Source organism: Pagrus major, chromosome 9, assembly GCF_040436345.1.
Source record: "Pagrus major chromosome 9, Pma_NU_1.0".
Classification (NCBI taxonomy): domain Eukaryota; kingdom Metazoa; phylum Chordata; class Actinopteri; order Spariformes; family Sparidae; genus Pagrus; species Pagrus major.
In genome coordinates this window covers 3,549,698-3,569,430 of record NC_133223.1, presented here as the reverse complement: position 1 = coordinate 3,569,430, position 19,733 = coordinate 3,549,698, and the positions used below count along the sequence as shown (strand labels likewise).

The following is a 19,733-nucleotide window of genomic DNA, read 5'->3' as shown; positions in this document are numbered from 1 at the left end:
GTTACGACCTATATGTTGTCTGATATATGCCCACATGAAAACGTTGTTTTTTAATCTTTTTTTGTGTGTTTTAGAACGTATCACTTATAATGTATCTGCATACAATTATTTTTCCCAATGAATAGCTTTATTCCAAATTAGGATTTTTTTTTTGATGTCATAAAATACACTGACAGACATTCAACTTCAGTAGAAGCTTCAAATGTAAAAAATGACATTCAGTACAGCAGAAGAACATAGTGGGGGCATTTATCAGCTAATGAGGCATATATTAGGAGTTGTTGGAGACCAAATCCAAGCTGAAAAAGAGTAAATACTGGACTGACATTCATTCATTCACTCCAAATAAGTAGTGGTTTTGAACTGTAACTGCTGGATGTGTAAATAAGTAACTGTTTGCGAACAGGTTTGTCATGTTGACTCTATAAGATAATAGAGATATGCACTTGCAACTTGTTCCTGCTGCCTCAGACACAACCAAAAGATACATTATTGCAGGTTTAACACTGGTTGGCAAGAACAGGTACAACAAACCGCATGTTAAGTGTTATTTTGTTATCTGTGTTATTAGAGGTCCCTTCAGCGTGGTAAGGAGATGTATCAACAGAGACACGGGGCAGCAGTTTGCTGTCAAAATCGTAGATGTGGCCCAGTTCACCTCCAGTCCTGGACTCAGCACAGAGGGTAAGACATCACAATTTCTATACTGTATCTCACTGTAATGATTTCTATTACTCACTCTCTGCTGTTTGAAGTTGCTTGTCCTTGTTGAGTGTGTTTTTTTGTTTCAAAGAAATTGACTAAACACACTTTCACTTCTCCACACTGGGCTACTTCTTATTCAGTTCGTTCTTCACAACCAGACTGAGAGTTTTCCTCGTTCAATCATAGTCTTCTGCTTCTGTCTGTGGGCTGTTCCATTGAAGCAGTTAATTATTAAACCATGGCTGGGGCACCTTGAGAGTAATCTGTGATGAAAGAAGTAAACTGTCCATGTTTGAAATAGTGGGTTGAAAAACGTAACTATTCAACCTTATATTTTTGTGCTGTTATACAGAGTTTAATCATGCAGGTGTCGGTATGTCGCTAATCCAGAGAAAGACTGCTAAAATACAGTCTAGACAAATCAGGCAGAGGTCTTATCAGATATCTCCCCCTGGCTGAAGGAGCAGTGGAGAGGGGGATGGAGAGAACAAGAGAGGAGGAGAGATTGAATGAAAGGTATTTGGATGGTAGGGTGAGGGGCGATAAGACAGGAACTATACTAAGTCGGGAGAGAGATTTAGAGAATTATATGACTTTGTTAGTGAAAGAGAAAGTGGCCAGTCTGCTGTGAGACAGGTTTGCTACACTGCATACATGGAGCAGATATTTTTAGGTAGTATTGAATACACCCATAATACTGAACTGATTCCCCAGCACTTTATGGAGAAATATGTTTTGCTTGTCAAAATAACAGAACAGAGAAAAACACAGCTAACCAGGAGCACTCTAGAAGCAGACGTTTTCTTCAACAAGATACTCCTGATTTAGGTTCATGTAATGACAAACATTGACAAGACTATAATTGTAGTATAATCCTTGATTGTCCCCTTGCCTCTAGTTTTATGCTAAGCTAGGCCTGTTGTCCACCTGCCATTGTAGCTGGTTATTATTCCAAAATCTACCAGCCACTTGATTCTTTTACCAGCCACTTTCTTATTTTAACTGGTAGCATTGTGTTTTGACATGGAAGATAATAAACAAGATCTACAGTATTCAAGCAAAAGGCTATTTTATAAAATATATATTTTGAACTCATACAACAGAATGCTCACCTTCTCCAGCTGGGTGCAGCCATATCTTCCAGGTCTGATTTAGTTGTAACTAAACCTCGATTGAGAAACAAGATAATCATTGTATTGTTTTAAAATTATGTGTGCCTATATAAAGGAGCTAGGGGTGGCTAAAAAATCAATCAATTCACATAAGAATCGTGATTCTCATCTCTCATGATTCAAATTCTACTGACAAATGTCAAAAATCAGTTTCCTAAATGGGGTGATTTTGACAGAATGAAAAGGGCGGAACTAAACTGCGAGGGTTTTGCAGCACCCGGAAAATTTACAGAGCTCACATGCTAGAGTTATCTTGAAGTTCATCTTCAAACGAGGCAGCGGTTGCAAGCATTTGTTTTATTTAATGACTGGATACCTACCTTTGCAAGAACATTAAGCAGGCCACATGTTTATGATCACAATGTAACGTTAATGGAGTGGAGCAGCGGTCAGCAGTAACAAACAAGACCAGCTGAAAACTGCTAACTACAACTAACGACAACTGCAACTAACACACAGCTTTCAACACGTTCAACAAACTGTGGTAAAGAAAATAACTCTGCTCTGTCTGTTTTACTTCAAAAATGAGTTAATGCTGTCAACTAAAAATAAAAAGGCTGTAGATCGTTTATCTTAATTTCCAGTTGTTTCTCATATTGTAATGCAGGAGATTAAGGACCCCAGTATACAAACAAGCTTGTGTTGCAATGCCCGACTGATGTCTGTGCAGGAGACCAGAGAGCAAAATGTCTGTTTTCAGCTCTCAGCAGTTTTGTAGCTTCTAACTGAATCTCTTTAGTTTCTCTCTTGCGTCCCCATTCGTACTCTTAGACTTGTAACCATGTACAGATTTTTTGTGGTCTGAGTAATGTTTCGGTTCACTGACCCAAGCTTACTATGTAACTGGCTGGTGAAATTAGTTTGTCAAATGACTAACTTCTGATTTGTTATCATTAAACTTGTGAAAGTTTTGTTACATCAAACATTTGATATAATGGAGACAGGAGGCAAGGAGGTTATATAAAGTGCATGTATATGTAGATTTGAGGGAGACATAGAGCTGGGTATCGTCTGCATAACAATGATGGGAGACACCATGTTTCTGGATGATATGGCTGAGCAGGAGCATGTATATGTAAAACAAAAGAAGGCCCTGAAAGGACCCTTGAGGGACCCCACAGTTAAAATCATAAATGAAGGAACTGGAATTTAGCAATTGTAACTCAAGACAGACAGGTACAAGCTTAGGAGTTGTAGGGCAGTACCCTTGAGCCCGACCCATGTTTCTAAACTGTGCAGGAGGACAGTGTGATCATCAGTACCAAATGCGGAACTCAAATTTTAAAGTACAAGATGGGAGCAGTCACCTCTATCAGCTGTTAAAGGAAGGCCATTAGAGACCTTCACAAGGCCTTTCTGTACTATTGTGTGTTCTAAAACCAGATTGAAAACTGCTAGAAATATTGTTTATGGTCAGAAAATCGATTAACTGGGTTAAAATTTCTTTCTCCAGCACCTGAACAAAAAGGATCATTTTGAAATTGGTCTGTAATTATGTAATGATAAAGGATCGAGATATTTATTTTTTTCTTAGAATTGGTTGGATAATTGCATGTTTAAAACTATTTGAAAAATTAAAAATTAAAAAAAAGAGATAAGAGAGCTGTTAACAAGGAACAAAATTAAAGGACCAATGGTGGGGAAATGTTCAGTTGTTGTACCCTTGTACACCAATGTAGGCCATAGATTGATGTATGAATAGATAAAGGTTGTATATCTCAGAGTTACAGTAATCGCACACAGGGCTCTCTGGTAGCTCATCTTGTAGAGCATACTCCTCATCTACAAAAGACTGACTCCTTGACTTCCAACCGGGGGCCCTTTGCTGCATGATGTCCCCTTTCTCTCTCCCCCCCTTTCCTGTCACCTTGAGCTGTCCTATCAAAATAAAGGCCCTGAAAAATAATAAAGTTAATTGCACATACAGTTGAAGGGCTATGCATAGTGGTATGAACTTGGTTGTAATTTTTCTATGGTTGATGTTTTCTATGGGTGATTTGCTGTTTCGCCATGCAGACATGCTGTGAGTTCAAGATAATTCATGTTTCTTAGAAGAGCTTTACCTGCCACATTACACAGTAGCCTTTTTGACCTTCTCTAATTCTTTCTCGCTGATCGAGAATACATAATCTAGCTTGGCAGGCATGTCAGGGCTTCTCATTAGTTTACTTAAGCTTCTACAAAACAGTTATAAAGTGCTCAGCCATTCGTACAGTGACGCCCCCACAAAACACCACATGCACACCGTAAAGGTGAGGTTTTTAAAATCTGGAAATTATAGGTCTTATTCATTTTTGTTATGGTTGTGTGTCTTATAGGTCAGACAGGAGCAGAAACAGCTGCTTATCATGAGTCTGCCCATTTAACACTTTATGTGACTTAATCTTGTGTTGTTGTGACACAAATCCTGATCTAAACATCAGTAGCCCAACAGGAGCACATTTACATACATGCATGCTTATGCTTGTTAAAGGTTTTGACGTCATAAAAGTATGAAGAGCCTGAGCTTAATGTTATGGCCCAGACACACCAAACTGACATCAGAGAAATTGTGGACAACGCAGACTCACTGTTGCATTGCATCACATCGCTGCGTCTCAGCCAAGAAACTGCAACAACTACAGCCGACAGTCAACTAGCCTGTACGTCCTTTGCCTGTGTGAGAGGAAATCACTGTCCATACCACAAAGTGGTGGTAGTCTGTTTGCAGAACCAGAACACTCGGTACTGTGATATACAAACTGCTCTCTCACTAATAAAGTCACTTCAATCAAGAATATGTCTGATAAAAAGTTAAAAATGGCTCTGGTGAAGAGGTGAAGGAGAAAAATAAGGAGAAACTGCACTAACTGGTGTAATCCTGGATACTACAATGACAGTCTCAAGGGGCTTTATCTTTCTTTCTCTTTCTCTTCTCAAGCACTGATTCTCTTAGCTAAACAGCCAAAAAGCTGCTGACAAGGGCCAACTAGTGCCAGTGGTGAGGAACACGCCACAACATCTAGGACTGTGTCAGGGCCCTTAGAAGTACAGAAAAAGGCTTAATGAGAAGAAAGGAGAAAGACAGTGAGAAAGTTTCAGAGCTTCTAAAATAGAGCTGTGGTGATTGTTTTAGTGATACTCTGACTTTCTACCAAGACTCAGCCTTTTCTTCCCTGATGACCACAAATCTTTTAAATGCCCAGGCTCACTGTTCTCCTTTCTGGATTTCATCAGAATGATATTGAGTTCATGTCCACAGCAGATTGGCTTGAAAACTCTGTTTATATGTGAACACCCCTGCAGAAGTATAAAATGGTGACTTATGATCATAAATACTACCCAGAATGGTACTAACTTTAGGACTTGATACAATCATTATTTCATGCTTGCAAAGGTGTCTGATAGCACATGAATAAATACAGATCATGACAACCCCTTTGTTGAACGGTCACCTCCTCCTATCCTTTTGCCTCTAATTCTCTTTGGTTTGTCTAATCGCTAATTTTGAATGCTGACCATTCAACAAAGGGGTTTTGAGATTATTGTCTTCTTTTCAGCTGCACAACAACCTGATAGCAAATCTGATAGCAAAGTTTTGTTCCTCGTCCAGGACAGGGTGACCATTTTTCACAAGAAGCAGGTATTCTTGATTTGTCAAACCATCATCCCTTTTGCTTTATGTTGTTATTCTTACCTCTGGAGTTATTTACAGTCCTGGTGGTCACTATCATAGGGTTAAGTCTTAAACTGCTTCATCCAGACCGTGGAAAATTATTTTTTTATAATTTTTAGTCTTATCCTCAAAATGTAAGGACTCCTCAGTTGTGATTGGAATCTGAAATAAAATGGTGTTAAAAAAAACCTGACTTAGTTTAAAGGTACAATTTAAAGCTACTTAGTTTAAAGGTACAGTGTGTAATACATAGTGGCATTTAGCAAAACAGACTTTATATTCAGAAATTGAATATAATATTCACAAGTATGTTTTAATTAGTGTGTAATCACCAGAAAATAAGAGTCATTTTGTTTTAATTGCCTTAGAATGAGCCCTTTATATCTACATAGGGAGTGGGTCTCCCTCTATGTTTGACAACCATGTTTCTACAGTAGCCCAGAATGGACAAACCTGGCACTAGTGAGGGCCTTTCGCATTTTTTAATTTAGTGGGTAGCCGCCAGAAATGCATCGATTGGAAGACAAAAAAGGAGAGCGAGTGGCTGCTGTTTTCTGCCAAACTATTTGTATTGTGAGAGTACAACTAAAATCTGATAAAGGATGGTGGATCATATTTATTTTGTACAAGAAAAGCACAGGAGCATTAAGAAAAAAATACTCCAAGACACTAAACGAAATGGGGACAAGCGACAGTATAAAACAAGAATAAACATAGTTTAGTTGCCTTCCAGGATGCAAATCTCTGATGATAGAGAAATGTTTGCAGACTGACACTGAAGTTACCTGCTTTCTGCTGGACAGGTAAGAGTAACGTTAAAGATTAGAACCATGGGTGTGGTGCTGCCGGAGTACATCGGAGCGCTGCTCCGCCACCTTTTATCTCCAAGTGAGGAATAAAAAAGGTCATCGTTTTGTATAATCCGGTTGATATTAAAATATTAAAGTGATGAATTGCTAAAACTTCTTAATTCTATGCCATCTTTTGAACAAAGGTGGCATCGTCTCTTCAGCAAACCTGAACAGCTCTGCATGTGCAGCTCGTTACATTATGTGACGTATACTGTATGTAACAAGCTGGGCATGTACAGTATCATCCTGTCATTCTCTCTGTGTGCGGGTGTCTGCATTTCACTGACCTACACACTCAAAATACGTAACTAAGAATTACAACACAGGAACAGAAGCAGCAACTGCTATTAGGACCTGAGTCAACAAATTATTACCATATATTAATTTAAAACGTGACACGTCCAGGTTTTTCACACAGGGTCAATTCAGAGTTTCAGCTTGGCAAAAATATTCACAGTGGGACAAACATGACAAACGTTACAGTGCACAGCAGCAGCTTTGCTTCCACAAGTTAAGAAAAGGATAAATTAAAAACTAAGCTTTATGAAAAAATATTCCCATTGTTAGTCATGTACGTGTACGCATGCATGAGCACGTCTTCCGTGCGCTCCAGTACTTAAACAAATACCACTAGATCCCTGATTATAACTGACCGTAATACTGTACTTCCACCCCGCTGCTAATGGTACAAAACCTAGATAATGTACAATGTACATTAGTTACGCTGAAAAGTAATGCCGGCATGTATAACGTTAAATATTAGCACACCATAGCCTCTGTCCACGCCTCTCAGAGAACTGGTGGTAACGTAGCATTGGCAAGATTTATTTGTCTGTGAGGGCCATCGTAGCTTCTGGAGATTCTCCAACATCTTCTGAAAGGGAGGGGTGAGCGAGGGAGTGTTGCAATCTAGAACTTCACCGCTATATTATGCTAGCAAAATTCACAGTTAGTAACTTTGCGAAAATCTGATAAATCTGATTTGACGGTATGTTTAACAACAAGACTAGCTAGCTCTCCAGTGATGTCATTATCAAGTCAGTATCAAGATTTTCACAGACAAATGGTAGTGCATGTGTAGTGTCTGCTGTAGCCTGAAGTAAAGAATAGAAGAGTGAATAGGATGTGAGATGATGGCTTGTGTCCAGACAGAGTTGGCTACTTCCTGCATCTTATGGTGTTAAGAGGATGATGTAAAGAAGGACTATACTCTAAAAATATTCCGACGTTTGTTTTTTTTTCCTGCATTTAATGTATTTCCGACATCTAGGAGTCTGCAGCCAGCTGATGCCAATCACTCACTCACTTATTTTAGATACAGGCCGCAGAGCATTAACTCAGAATAATGAACTGACAGTTTTACTCAAACTACTTGATTAGCAGACCAATGTATATTATGAAGTAAACTAGAAGTGAACCTTAGATATCAGAGGAAATAGAACCATTGTAAACTCTCTAACCGCCTTCACAATTTGTAATCTACAAATTGCTTTCCAGTTCCACACATATTGGTATGTTTGTGATTACTGTTAATTTATTAATTACTGGATATCCATCCTCATAGTAATCTCACTTGCTGGTGTTCTGTTATGCTGGCTTCAATCCTTTTCGACAGTGTAGTAAGGCTTTCAGACATGAGAGAGCAAGGAATCTTGATTAATGTTCTCTCCTTAGACACAGTATTTTGTTGTCGCTCTTCTCATAAAAAGTACTGATGAAAGCTGGTTCGACAGATCACAGCAAACTCCTGAAGGAAAGTTTTTCATTGCAGCTTGTCTAACAGTGCACCCCTACCATTTCTCTTAATTGCCAGCCTTTACAATCACATAAGTGCAACTGTTTGTGTGTGACTACAGGTGTGTATGTGCACACGTATGGTACATGGTCAGCACACTCCCCAGTCATTTTTATCCAGTCACAGGCCCCCTCCTCTGTAGTGCTCAGGAATCCATCAAACAATATGCTCCCTCCAGACGCCAGCCGGCTGTTCTCATTGTTGATTTGTTTTTATTTTCCCTCTTTCGTGTTGCCTGTAGAAAGCAGAGCAGTTTCACTTGAGCGGGCAGCTGTAACACACCATCACAGTAATCAAGCAGCCGCACACACACAACACCCTGTGCAGAGCTCAGACCAAGGGAAGTGGGTCAATTGGTTTGTGTCTTGGCAATGGATTGGCCAGCAGGTGCCTGACACAAACACATGCGCATATGTGTGCACGCACACAGGCACACACACACAGACACACAAACACAAACCAGCTTGTTTCTCTTCAGCCTGTTTGGAGGTCTGTCTGACGAATAGGTCAGCCCTCTGCGGGGATGAGAGAGAAAAGCTAGCCAGAGAATGAGCAAAATTCATCATGTGCCATCACCTACTCATTTCCGCCCGTCTCTTCCATTCCCCCACCTCCCTGACTCCTTCATACTCTCCATTTCTTTTCTGTATTTCTGTGGCCCTCTGCTGTCCATTTTCCTTTTCGCCTCTTTTCTCCCCATTGTTTGTCTCTTACCTCCTTCATTGTTCTCTCTGACTTCCTCCAAAGTCATAAAGGCTACAACTCTGCTTGTGTGGTTGTTGACTGGTTCTATTAGATTGTTGTGACATTCTGTCCTCTGTCTTGCACATACAGTAGCATGACACACACACACTCAGAGCTCTGTGTGGTGTAGCTGTAGTAGCGATGCCTTCTTCCAGTGCAGGATTTGACTTCCAGCAGGAGGAACAGGCACTGCTGTAGAGATCAGTGTTTCTCTCTCTCTCTCTCTCTCTCTCTCTCTCTCTCTCTCTCTCAAATTCAAATTCAAAGGGGCTTTATTGGCATGAAAGTTTAACAACAATGTTGCCAAAGCATCAAAACACAACTTGTCCAAACACTCAGACATAACATAACAAATAACAACACAAACACAACACCAAGATTGATTTACATTAATTATATATACAGTATATACAGTGAATATATATACAGTCTCTCTCTGTCTCTCTCTCTCGCTCTCTCTCTCTGTCTCTCTCTCTCTCTCAATTCAAAGGGGCTTTATTGGCATGAAAGTTTAACAACAATGTTGCCAAAGCATCAAAACACAACTTGTCCAAACACTCGGAAAGAACACAACAAATAACAACACAAACACAACACCAAGATTGATTTACATTAATTATATCTACAGTATATACAGTGTGTGTGTGTGTGCGTGTGCCTGCGTGTGTGTGTGTGTGTGTCGGTCATTCACTGTCCCTCAGGTTGTGGCATGTTGACACATATTGGGCAGCAGATATGCCCTGTCTCCTTCTCCCAGGAGTATTTTTAATTTTGATGTCGTTCATCTATTTGAACTCTGAGATTACCGAATTAAACTTATTAAAATAAATGTTCCTGGTTCCATTGAATGTTTTACATTGTAGGAGAAAGTGCATCTCTGTCTCAACCTCACCTGTCGAGCAGTGACCACATGTTGTGTTTTCTTTTGGTTGCCATGATTGTTTGTGTCTTCCTGTTTGGATTGTCAGTTTGTGGTCACTGAGCCTGTACCTGGTGAGCATCTGTCTCTGCTTTCTATCTCTGACAGTAGAGAGATGTTCTGCTATTTCATAATCTCTTTTTAGGGCTAGATAACATTCTAATCTACTTTGGCTTTTAGTTTCTTCTTTCCAATGTTCCAGGTAGGTTTCTTTACATTGTGTTATAATTTGCTTTACTCTGATTGGTGTTTGGAGAGCAGCGTTGTTGTGAGGCTGGTCAGACTGTGTCTGAGAGGGGGCAGTTAGCCTCAGTACCAGCTGACATAGGGGACTCTGTTCTGGGGTCAGCTCTTGAGTTTGGAGGGCTTTGGAGTGGAGGGTGTGTCTGGCTGGATTTCAGGTGGTTAAAAAAGTTGAGCGTCCTCTGTTGAATGTTAATTATCAGTGGGTATCTGCCTAATTCTGCTCTACATGCATTTGTTGGTGTGTTTCTGTGTATGTGTAAAATGTGTCTGCAGAATTCTGCATGTAAAGACTGTTGGATGTTTGTCCCAACGGGTATAGCTCTAATGACTGAGTGGACCCCAGACTTCAATCTCTCTCTCTCTCTCTCTCTCTCTCTCTCTCTCTCTCTCTCTCTCTCTCTCTCTCTCTCTCTCTCTCTCTCTCTCTCTCTCTCTCTCTCTGTGTATGAAGATACCCTCAGCTGTTGAGAGCACTGCCAAGCATGATTAAATAAATTAACATGTAAACAGAAGAGATGTGATACATTTCCCTGCTCACCCTCCATCTCTCTGTCACTCACGCGTCTCACACACACAGCCCCTCCCCTCCGTGCACACCGCATGTGTCTCCATGAAAACGAGATCATCCGTTGAAGTAACAGCGTGGAAGCTTGATATTTGGTGCAGACAGCTGGCGAAAGTCACAAGTTCACGAAAACTTGGTATCTCCCGTGTCACTATTGGGTAGACTTGGTTTATCAATGATGCTAGTAACACAGTACATCAAATAAACACAGCAAAATATCAGCTAGGTCAAAACCAAGTTTCTATATCTTTAAACAACACAGTTATAGCTGAAAATGATTTCATTAATCTCCTCAATGCAAATTGGCCACCTGTTGTCTTCCTGGAAGTTTGGCCTGTATTGTTGTTAGGGTAATATCACAGTGATTCAGCCTATATTGTTGTTTCCATACAAAAGCACAACAATGAAAACAGTGAATATGATATAAAACTAGTACTCAATAGAGTGCATACCTACACCAAGGCCCAACAGCCCCCTTTAATTCAGTCAAGCTTAATCCAATATGAAACTGGATATCCCTGTATCATCAGTGATGTTGCCAGGTACATGTTCTGTGTCTGTAACACATTAAAATCCTAAAGGACACAGTGAAATCACTATCCATGCATCCATGGGATGCACCAGATTTTATCCCTGATAATTCTACATTGTGAACAACAAATCCATATTGAAATAATTATAAAAGGAAACTTGCTGTCAAGACAGAAAAAAAAGGAAAAATGCTGGTTTCCGACCATCTGTGCACTGTGTGCATATTTCAAACATTGTGACATGATACTTTCTGCTGCAAAAAGACAGATCCTGACAGACAGATTTCAACAATCAAAGCTACAAACTTGGTGTTGCTGAATAAACTAACTTGGCCATCGTCAAGAACAATCTGCTCTGATCGATTCTGAATTCTCTCGTTAAATGATGACGGATGATGCTTTACCATTCAGGAGACATGCTGTGTTGAAACCAGAGAAATAACCACTATTTGGTTCATTTGATTTTTGTAGACAAGTGTATCAGGATGATGTGATGGGGCTGTACCCGACACAGGATTTTATTATTTGAATCAGATTTTGCCTTTCAATAAAAATATTCAACTATTTGTCTTCAGGTTAGCACCAAACTAAACTTCTTAATCAGCCTACATCGGTATGTTTTACCTGCAGCCTCAGACTTACATTTCAACCCCTTTCTTTGTCATCTGAGATGTGAAAACAGACGGATCAGATTTGTACACAGAGAAAGTTAAAATGTGCATCCTGCTCATAGTTCAGTTATAAAATCCCAGCACACCACGGAGCGTCAGTGCTGTCAGAGCAGGACCGACACTACATATTTTGAGGCCAGATGAGGATCTGATGCACCCAAATTGCAGTTTCTTTCATCAGTTAACCACCATCAGATGGTGTCATTTGGATTTTTTTTTTTAACTAATACAGCAGCTAATACAAAGTATATTTATGGTTCCCTTCATAAGTAATTACTCATTCAGCTGTTATCTCTGAGCATTTTTGTAAGCTTCTATGTTTTATCCTGTTTTTGTAGTGATAATATGACTGACGCATCAACTCTCAGGGGCAGCCCTAGATGTACCAGTGTTTTATTTTCAAATATGGGATTTAATTTGTTTATATTTGTTTTATTTTCAGATACATTTTCAACATACTTGTATACAACTATGATTATAACCTTATGACATCAAACACTAGCCTAACACTACAATTTGCCACAAATCACAAATTCTATTGGGGACCCACTTAATTTCCCTAGGAGGGGCTCACTATATCGAAAAATCAACATCACTGTGTCACTCTAAATTTTGAACCACCCATAACTGCTTAACCATAGTTTAAGCTCACCAGATCTGTTAACAGCCAACCACTAGAACAACTAAATGTTGATGAAGGTTCTCAGTCATCCAGGTCATGGTAATTCCAAGTGCTGTATCGTAGGCAACTGGACTTGTTTCAGTTTCTTGAAGACGTTTCACCTCTCATCCAAGAGGCTTCTTCAGTTCTAACTAACTGGAGGGGAGTTACAGGCTTTTAAACTCTGTGTGGGAGTGTCCTTACAGAGTCGTTAAGGACGCATGTGAGCTCTTAGTTTCAGAGTCAGGACAACTAAACAATGAAGATGGGACCACAATCTCCATTATCTTGTGGAAGAATCATAGGTTGATGCAAAGGTAAATTCAATCTGTTGGTGTCATCTCAGCTATACATTGGTGTTTTTAAAAAAATGTTTTTTTTCTTTCTGTGTTTAGGCAGAAGTCACAGAATATGGATTCTGTGCTCTGTTTGACTCCACATCTTGTGTCAAGTATTTTTGTGTACCATTACGTGTTCTATGTAAGTCACACTTATGATCAACCTCAAAAAGTGATCATCCTTTTACTTGCCATTGTATGGACAATCTGCGGTGGCCTTGCACTACAGCCTGACACAGGCAACAGGCTACTCACCTCAAGCTGTGATGAACTCCTGCTACACCAAACCTTGCTGCTGGGCAACATGCTTGCTGTGTATCTACTCTCAGAGCTTCAGCCGAGGAAAAGAGAACGCCGTGGAGGTATTCGCAGCAGAATAAGGAAGCATCTATTTGAACCACCTCTCCCCTCCATCATCCTGTCAAATGTCTGTTAACTCCTCAATGAAATGGACATACTACATGCCAGATGCCGGCTGAAAAGGGCTTTGAGGGACATCTGGATCACTGCCCTGTCCAAGACCTGGCTCGACCTGGAGGTGCTGACCCTGTCCCCACGTCTCTACACAGTTGCGGTCAGTTGTGTTCATATTGCCCCCATGCAGCACTAACATCAAGACCGGATGCTAATGCTATGTTGGCTAAGTATCCCAGAGCTTCAGTATTAATCTTTAACACTGACACAAACATAAAGTATTCTCGTTCATATCCACGGCTTGCACTTGCAGGTTTGTTTACTTCCACTGTACGAACATGAACTGAACTGAACTTGAGCTGAAATGTCATAGCCATATTGCTACAGCGCCCACAATGGCTGGAGGACGCCATGACTAGGTTTCTGTCTTTGTTGGATTATATTAACTTCTGCATAAACATCACCATTCTAGTTGCAACAAAAAAGAAGTATCTCAACTTCAAACAAGCAGTAGTGGGTGTGAACCCAAACCCAACATATGTGCAATAACTGACCCAGAATCCTTTGCAAAGGAACTCAATACATTTTACTCCTGCTTCTATACCCAGGATTTCTCAGCTGAATGTGAAGTATTGCTGAAAGCCCTTCCCTCCACCAGATACTGAAGTACTGGCCCCCTTCACAGAGGAGGGACTACACGCCAGCTTAGCTGGGCAAAGCTGTGGGTGTGGGGCCTGATGGCAGCCCAACACGGGTGCTGAAGACCTGCGCCCCGGAACACTCACCAGTTCTCTCTGGAAAACGTACAACATAATCCCCGTACCCAAAAACCCTGGCCGCCAGAACTCAACGACTACCGCTCCGTTTCCCTCACATCCGTTATCCTTGTGGACTTCAGCTATGCTTTTAACACCATCCAAAGGCATCGCTGTGAAAAGAAATTTCCCCTTGGGGATAATAAAGTTTAAGTCTATGCCTAAAATGTTGTATTTTTTGCACTGTGAGAATGACTTTGATCTGCTGTGTCTCCTCTCTCTTTCCTAGTAGCCAAGATTAGTGTACAAAACATTCAGGTAGGAGCTGCTCATTATTAGCCAGTGCTATCACTTTTTCTAGTGTTCTCGACAGCAGGTCAGCTGTCACTAAGTAATGTAAATTCAGCAAGTCTCTTAATAACAGGCAAAGTTTTATCTTGTCTGTTGTCTGGTCAAAGAGCTCTTTGCATGCTGCTGTCTGGACTGGATCAAAGATTGGGAATGAAAGCTTTCCTCTCTTAGGAGTCACATTCTCAATTTAAGATTTGAATCAGGGTGTTTTTGGAGATTGGAGTTGATCCTGAAAAATAGGGTCTGTCAGATTAAGTGGACTACAGCTGTTATTTCAATATGTCAGGTACACGATGACAGCTTATTTAATCAGTATTTAGGCTGGGTGAATGATAAGTATTGGATCAGACTTGGTAATGGGCAGATACCAAATGTTAATTGGGATCAGGGCCAAAATGACTGGATTAGTAGATCTCTAATTGCCCTAATTAGAACCGGACCTTGAGGAGTAGCCTTAAGTTTGGTTTTCCATTTAGCATGAATGACTTTACACTGTCTGCATTCAAGAGAGACAACTGAGACGACTTTAAATTGTAGTTTTTCAGTAGTAAAAAGTTCAGATGAAGATATGAAGAAAATTAGTTTGGTGAAAGTTAAATTGTTATTGATGAAATTGAATTATGTTATTTAAACAGTCACAGGTCGAGTTATATACAGTAATGTCATGAACTGTAAAATGTGTTGTTGCATACGCAATTTTGTACAGCCTGTCCTACAGTGTTGTTTGTCTCCTCCTTCTCTACCTTTCTCTGACATTTCTTTGGTTATTAATTCTCTGTTGCTAACACTTTAGCCATAGGATTTATACATGCACACACACACAAACACATCACACACCCTAACTTCAATGAAAAGTTACAGTATTGTTCTTCTATGCATGCAGTGATATTTAATTAAGCTTCAAGTTTAAACCATGACTTGTGCTGCTGTGAGCCTTGGTGTTAACATTAAGCTAATCCTCTGAGGACAAGCAAGGCGTGGGCTAGCTCTAACATAATGCTAATGCAGCTAAAGTCGGATAAGTGGCTACCTTAAGGGCATTGCAGCCTGCCACATTAATGTCATCTGGTGAGCTTGCTACTTGCTGCTGAAGATTACAAATGATTCTTTTTCAAATGACAAGCAAATCAACACACACGATATAACCTTTCCTATGAGAAAGAGTCTTTGAAAAGGCTGCTTCAAAAGCCTTTTTAGCCTATAAGACTCCCTACTGAATGAGGAATTAAGCCCAACAAAAATATTCTCTGTTTGTAACATAAATAATTGTAATTAAATGTACATGTAAAAGCAATAAAATATATATTTGATCTGCTTTCCTGCAGAATCTCCTCAAACATGTCATGGTGATTGGACTGTGCCCTGTCTGTCACTTCTCAGCTCTCTCTCTAACATGTGTCTCATCTTTGCACTGCTATCAGGCCTATCCATCTGTTGTGCATTGTTTAACATCCTCACCAAGCAATACTTAAATGTGGGATAAAATGGTCAATGGACTGTATTTATACAGCGATTTTCTAGTCTTAGCGACCACAGCGCTTTGAAAACAAGTCAGAATTCACCCTTTCTTACACACATTTATACACTGGTGACAGAGGCTGCCATGCAAGGTGCCACCTGCTAATCAGGAGCAATAACAAATTCATACATACTCACACACCGATGGAAAAACCACAAGAGCAATTTGGCCTTCATTATCTTGCCAAAGAACACTTTAACATGTAGATGGAAATCAAACCACCAACCCTCCGATGAGTGTATGACCACTCTACGTCCTGAGCCACAGCATAGGCGTACAATGGCAGGGCATTGAATTTACCTTACTCAAAAAAGGCATTATTTGATTTAGAGAGGTCACAGAGGGTTGACTGTGTTCGCTTGCCTGCCATAGACTGTAACATCAGTTATAATTTTTTTGTGTGTGATTGAGGGCTGTTGGGAAAGTTCTGCAACTATAAACTAAAAGTGGGCTTGTGTTGACAGATTGTATTGCAGTAGGCGATTTCAGTCAGCACCATCTGCAGCTACACAGTATCAGAATCAGAATCAGCTTTATTGGCCAAGTATGTGTACACAAACAATGAATTTGACTCTTGTTAAGTTTGCTCTCAGTGTACAGGGTATAGTAAAATAAACATTGAATCTAAAGAAAAATAAATAATTTGGAAATTTAGATTATTGTGTACAAGATAGGGTAGTGTAACCCTAACCCCTAACCCTAACCCTAACCCAATTGTAAGGAGTGCAGAATATCAGCAATATTAAAAAATTATTAAAAAAACAGTGGCAGAATTTCCTACAGTATTTACAGGGGTTAGTGCATAGTATTTTCCTTACACGCATACTGTTAAGTGTTCACCAGAGTGACAGCCTGGGGGAAGAAACTGTCTGTCTGGTCGTTATCTAGGAAGCTTATTGTCTCTTTAACAGGTCAAGTTTCAATTTAAGCAAACATTTAGATGAAATGTAATTAATTTATCAGTTTTATATTATATTATATTATATTATTTATTAATAGATAATTCTACTCCATAATGTCTCTCCTGGTATTCTATAATATTTTGGCTGTCAAGATTGTAAAACAATAATTAAATTGCATTTTACAACTGAATTTTATTAGGTGGATTAATTAATTTGGCTGTTCAGAATAAAAATGCTACAAAATCTCTGTCAAGTTACCTCTCTGAAGATACAGTCATCAGCTGGAGAAAGGCACAAAACAATCGCTGACCTTAAGGATGACATCCGACGACTCTCTGATGAACTGCAAAAAAAGGACTCACTACTTTCCAGTTTCATGGATGTGGCTCTCCAGCAGTCCAAAAAGTTGGCCTCGCTCAGCACAACCCTCCATGACACAGTTGCGTGGGATCCCGCCACCTGTCTGCGGCCCTCCTCCTGCTCGACACCTAACCAACAGTCGTCCTGGGCCGACGTGGTTGTCCGAAACCGCAAGAGGGACTCGAGCGGGGCCGTCTCTCCCCCTCGCCTGAGCCTCTCCAACCGCTACGCGGCTCTCTCCGATGACACTCCGGCCCATCCACCTGATGCCCCCGCTGGTCCCGCTGGTCCCGCTGCTCCATCTCCCTCAGATCTGGACCAGCAATCGGCGCCTGCAGACACCGCAACTTTTCCTCCACTGGTGGCTGGCAGTGCCCGGACGGTGAGCCACTCCAACCCAAGGCCAAATGGATTGCCCTCAACCCAGTCTGCGACCTCCTCTTCCCGGTGCAGGATCCTGAAGGAGGCCGTGCTCCGACGCTCCGGCAGTCTCCCCCGCCCTGTGCCAGCGGGGAGTCCTTCTACCGGGTCTGATACAGCTGCCTCACCACGGCGCTTGCCTGGACGGACGCAGAGTGTCGGGAATCCTCCGCCTTCATCTCCTCGTCCCCTCTTCCCTCCAACCACACTGCTGGTAGGTGATTCCATAATTAGGGACACCCGCTTCTTCAATGCAGCCACTCACTGCCTCCCCGGGGCCACGGTCCCGATCATCCTAGATAAGCTCCCCGGTCTGCTGCACTCACTCCCATCTTCAATTAACCGGGTGTTAGTACATGTGGGGTCAAATGACACATCCCGTCAGCAATCTGAGCTGACAAAACAGGATTTCAACGTCCTTTTTAGCCGCTTGATCAACTGTGGGAAGGCTGTTTTCATCAGTGGTCCTCTCCCAACACTCGCCCGTGGACCAGGGCGTTTTAGCAGAATCCTCAGCCTCAACACCTGGCTCCAGTCCGCCTGCAGAGCTCATAACATAGGCTTCATTGACAATTTTAATCTTTTTTGGAACCGTCCCTCCCTGTTTAAACCAGACGGACTCCATCCCAATTGGAGGGGTAGCCAAATGCTAGCGGCTAACATACAGCACGCCGTTCAGTCGGCCACACGTGCATGACTGTTTACATCTCACTCTCACGCCCAGGTGTCTTCTTCTGATCCTATGGTGACAGCTCACGGTAATTCCCCCCCTACCGGCTCCCCCCACAGGCCCTATCGGTCACTACCACCTTCACCGGTTTCCTTCCCCATACCGACCATCGTCTCCCATCGCAGACACACTGCAGGACGATCACCCCAGCAGGGCTCTCCCTATCCTGGCAGAGTGAACATTTTAAATCTCCGTCCTGTGCCAGCTGCTGCCCAGAAAATAGTGGTCTCCTCTCCAGCAAAATTTGCCCTAATAAATGCTCGATCCCTAACGAATAAGACTTTTATCTTAAATGATAACTTCACATCTCGCCAATTGGACTTCCTATCCCCACCACCTCAAATGGAGCTATCTTCAACACCAGCCGGATCTCAACCGATCACTCTGGAACAGACTCTGGAATCGAACCCCCGAGTAAATAACGGTCAGCCTAAAACACTCAGAAACACCTTTTTGAAGAAATTTCGACCTGTAAAAATGTTTCAAACTCTTAATCAAGCAAAGATAATCTGGGATCCACAAAGCAAAAAAAAGGGGTTACTAGGCGGGCACTTAAACATAAGGAGTATGATCTCTAAAAGAGAACAACTTGAGCATCTATTAATTAACTCAAATATTGACTTTCTAGGTTTATCAGAAACTTGGTTGCATTCCTCATCACCCGATGCTGCTATATCTATGCCTGGGTCAACGTTTTTAGAAAAGATAGGGATCAAGGTAAAGGGGGGGGGGGGTTTATTGTATGTCAAAAGCAATTTGAAATGTCACCTAATTGAATGGCCCACTGATGTAAAACTTGAATGTGTTGGTGTTGACATTTCCCTCTCTGCAGAAATGTCTTTCATTGTCATTTGCATCTATAGGAAACCATCAGCTAAGGTAGATTTTTATGAGGACCTAAAAACTCTGCTAAATTCATGCAATCACAAAACAGAGATTTTATTAGTTGGTGACTTTAATATAAACTGGGACAATAAGGCAGACAGGAAAAAACTTAAATCAGTTACAGACCACTTCAATTTTTCTCAGTTGATTGATCAACCAACCAGAATCACAAACCGATCCAGAACTAGAATTGACCTAGCATTCACAAATAAACCTGAGAGAATTCTAAAGAGTCATAATCTTCTAACAAGCCTCTCTGATCATAATGCCATTTTTTTGGTTAGAAAATTAACCAAATTTCGCTCTCCATACCTTGACGCTAAAAATTGTTCCAATAAACCATACTATTATATTCCGAAGAACCAACAGCAACATCTCGAACTGGCTCTGAAGGAGCTTACTTGGGATGACATATTCCTTTCTGATGATGTTGACCTATGTACTGACTCTTTTATTTCAACACTTCAAAATGTCTTGACAGCCTTCACCAGGAAAGGGAACCAAAGACGAGGCAAATCTTGCTCGCTACCATGGATTAACTCAGA

General features: G+C 41.0%; 1 protein-coding gene across 7 annotated transcripts in view; it reads left to right on the top strand.

The window, feature by feature from the left end:
- The window catches only part of caska (calcium/calmodulin-dependent serine protein kinase a), a 197,852-nt gene that overhangs the window by 73,463 nt on the left and 104,656 nt on the right, over positions 1–19,733 (top strand). For all 7 annotated transcript variants that reach the window (XM_073474298.1, XM_073474296.1, XM_073474294.1 and 4 more), the window contains exon 2: positions 572–684. In XM_073474298.1, coding sequence (XP_073330399.1) covers positions 572–684 — 113 coding nt within the window. The remainder of the gene's footprint in view (positions 1–571; positions 685–19,733) is intronic.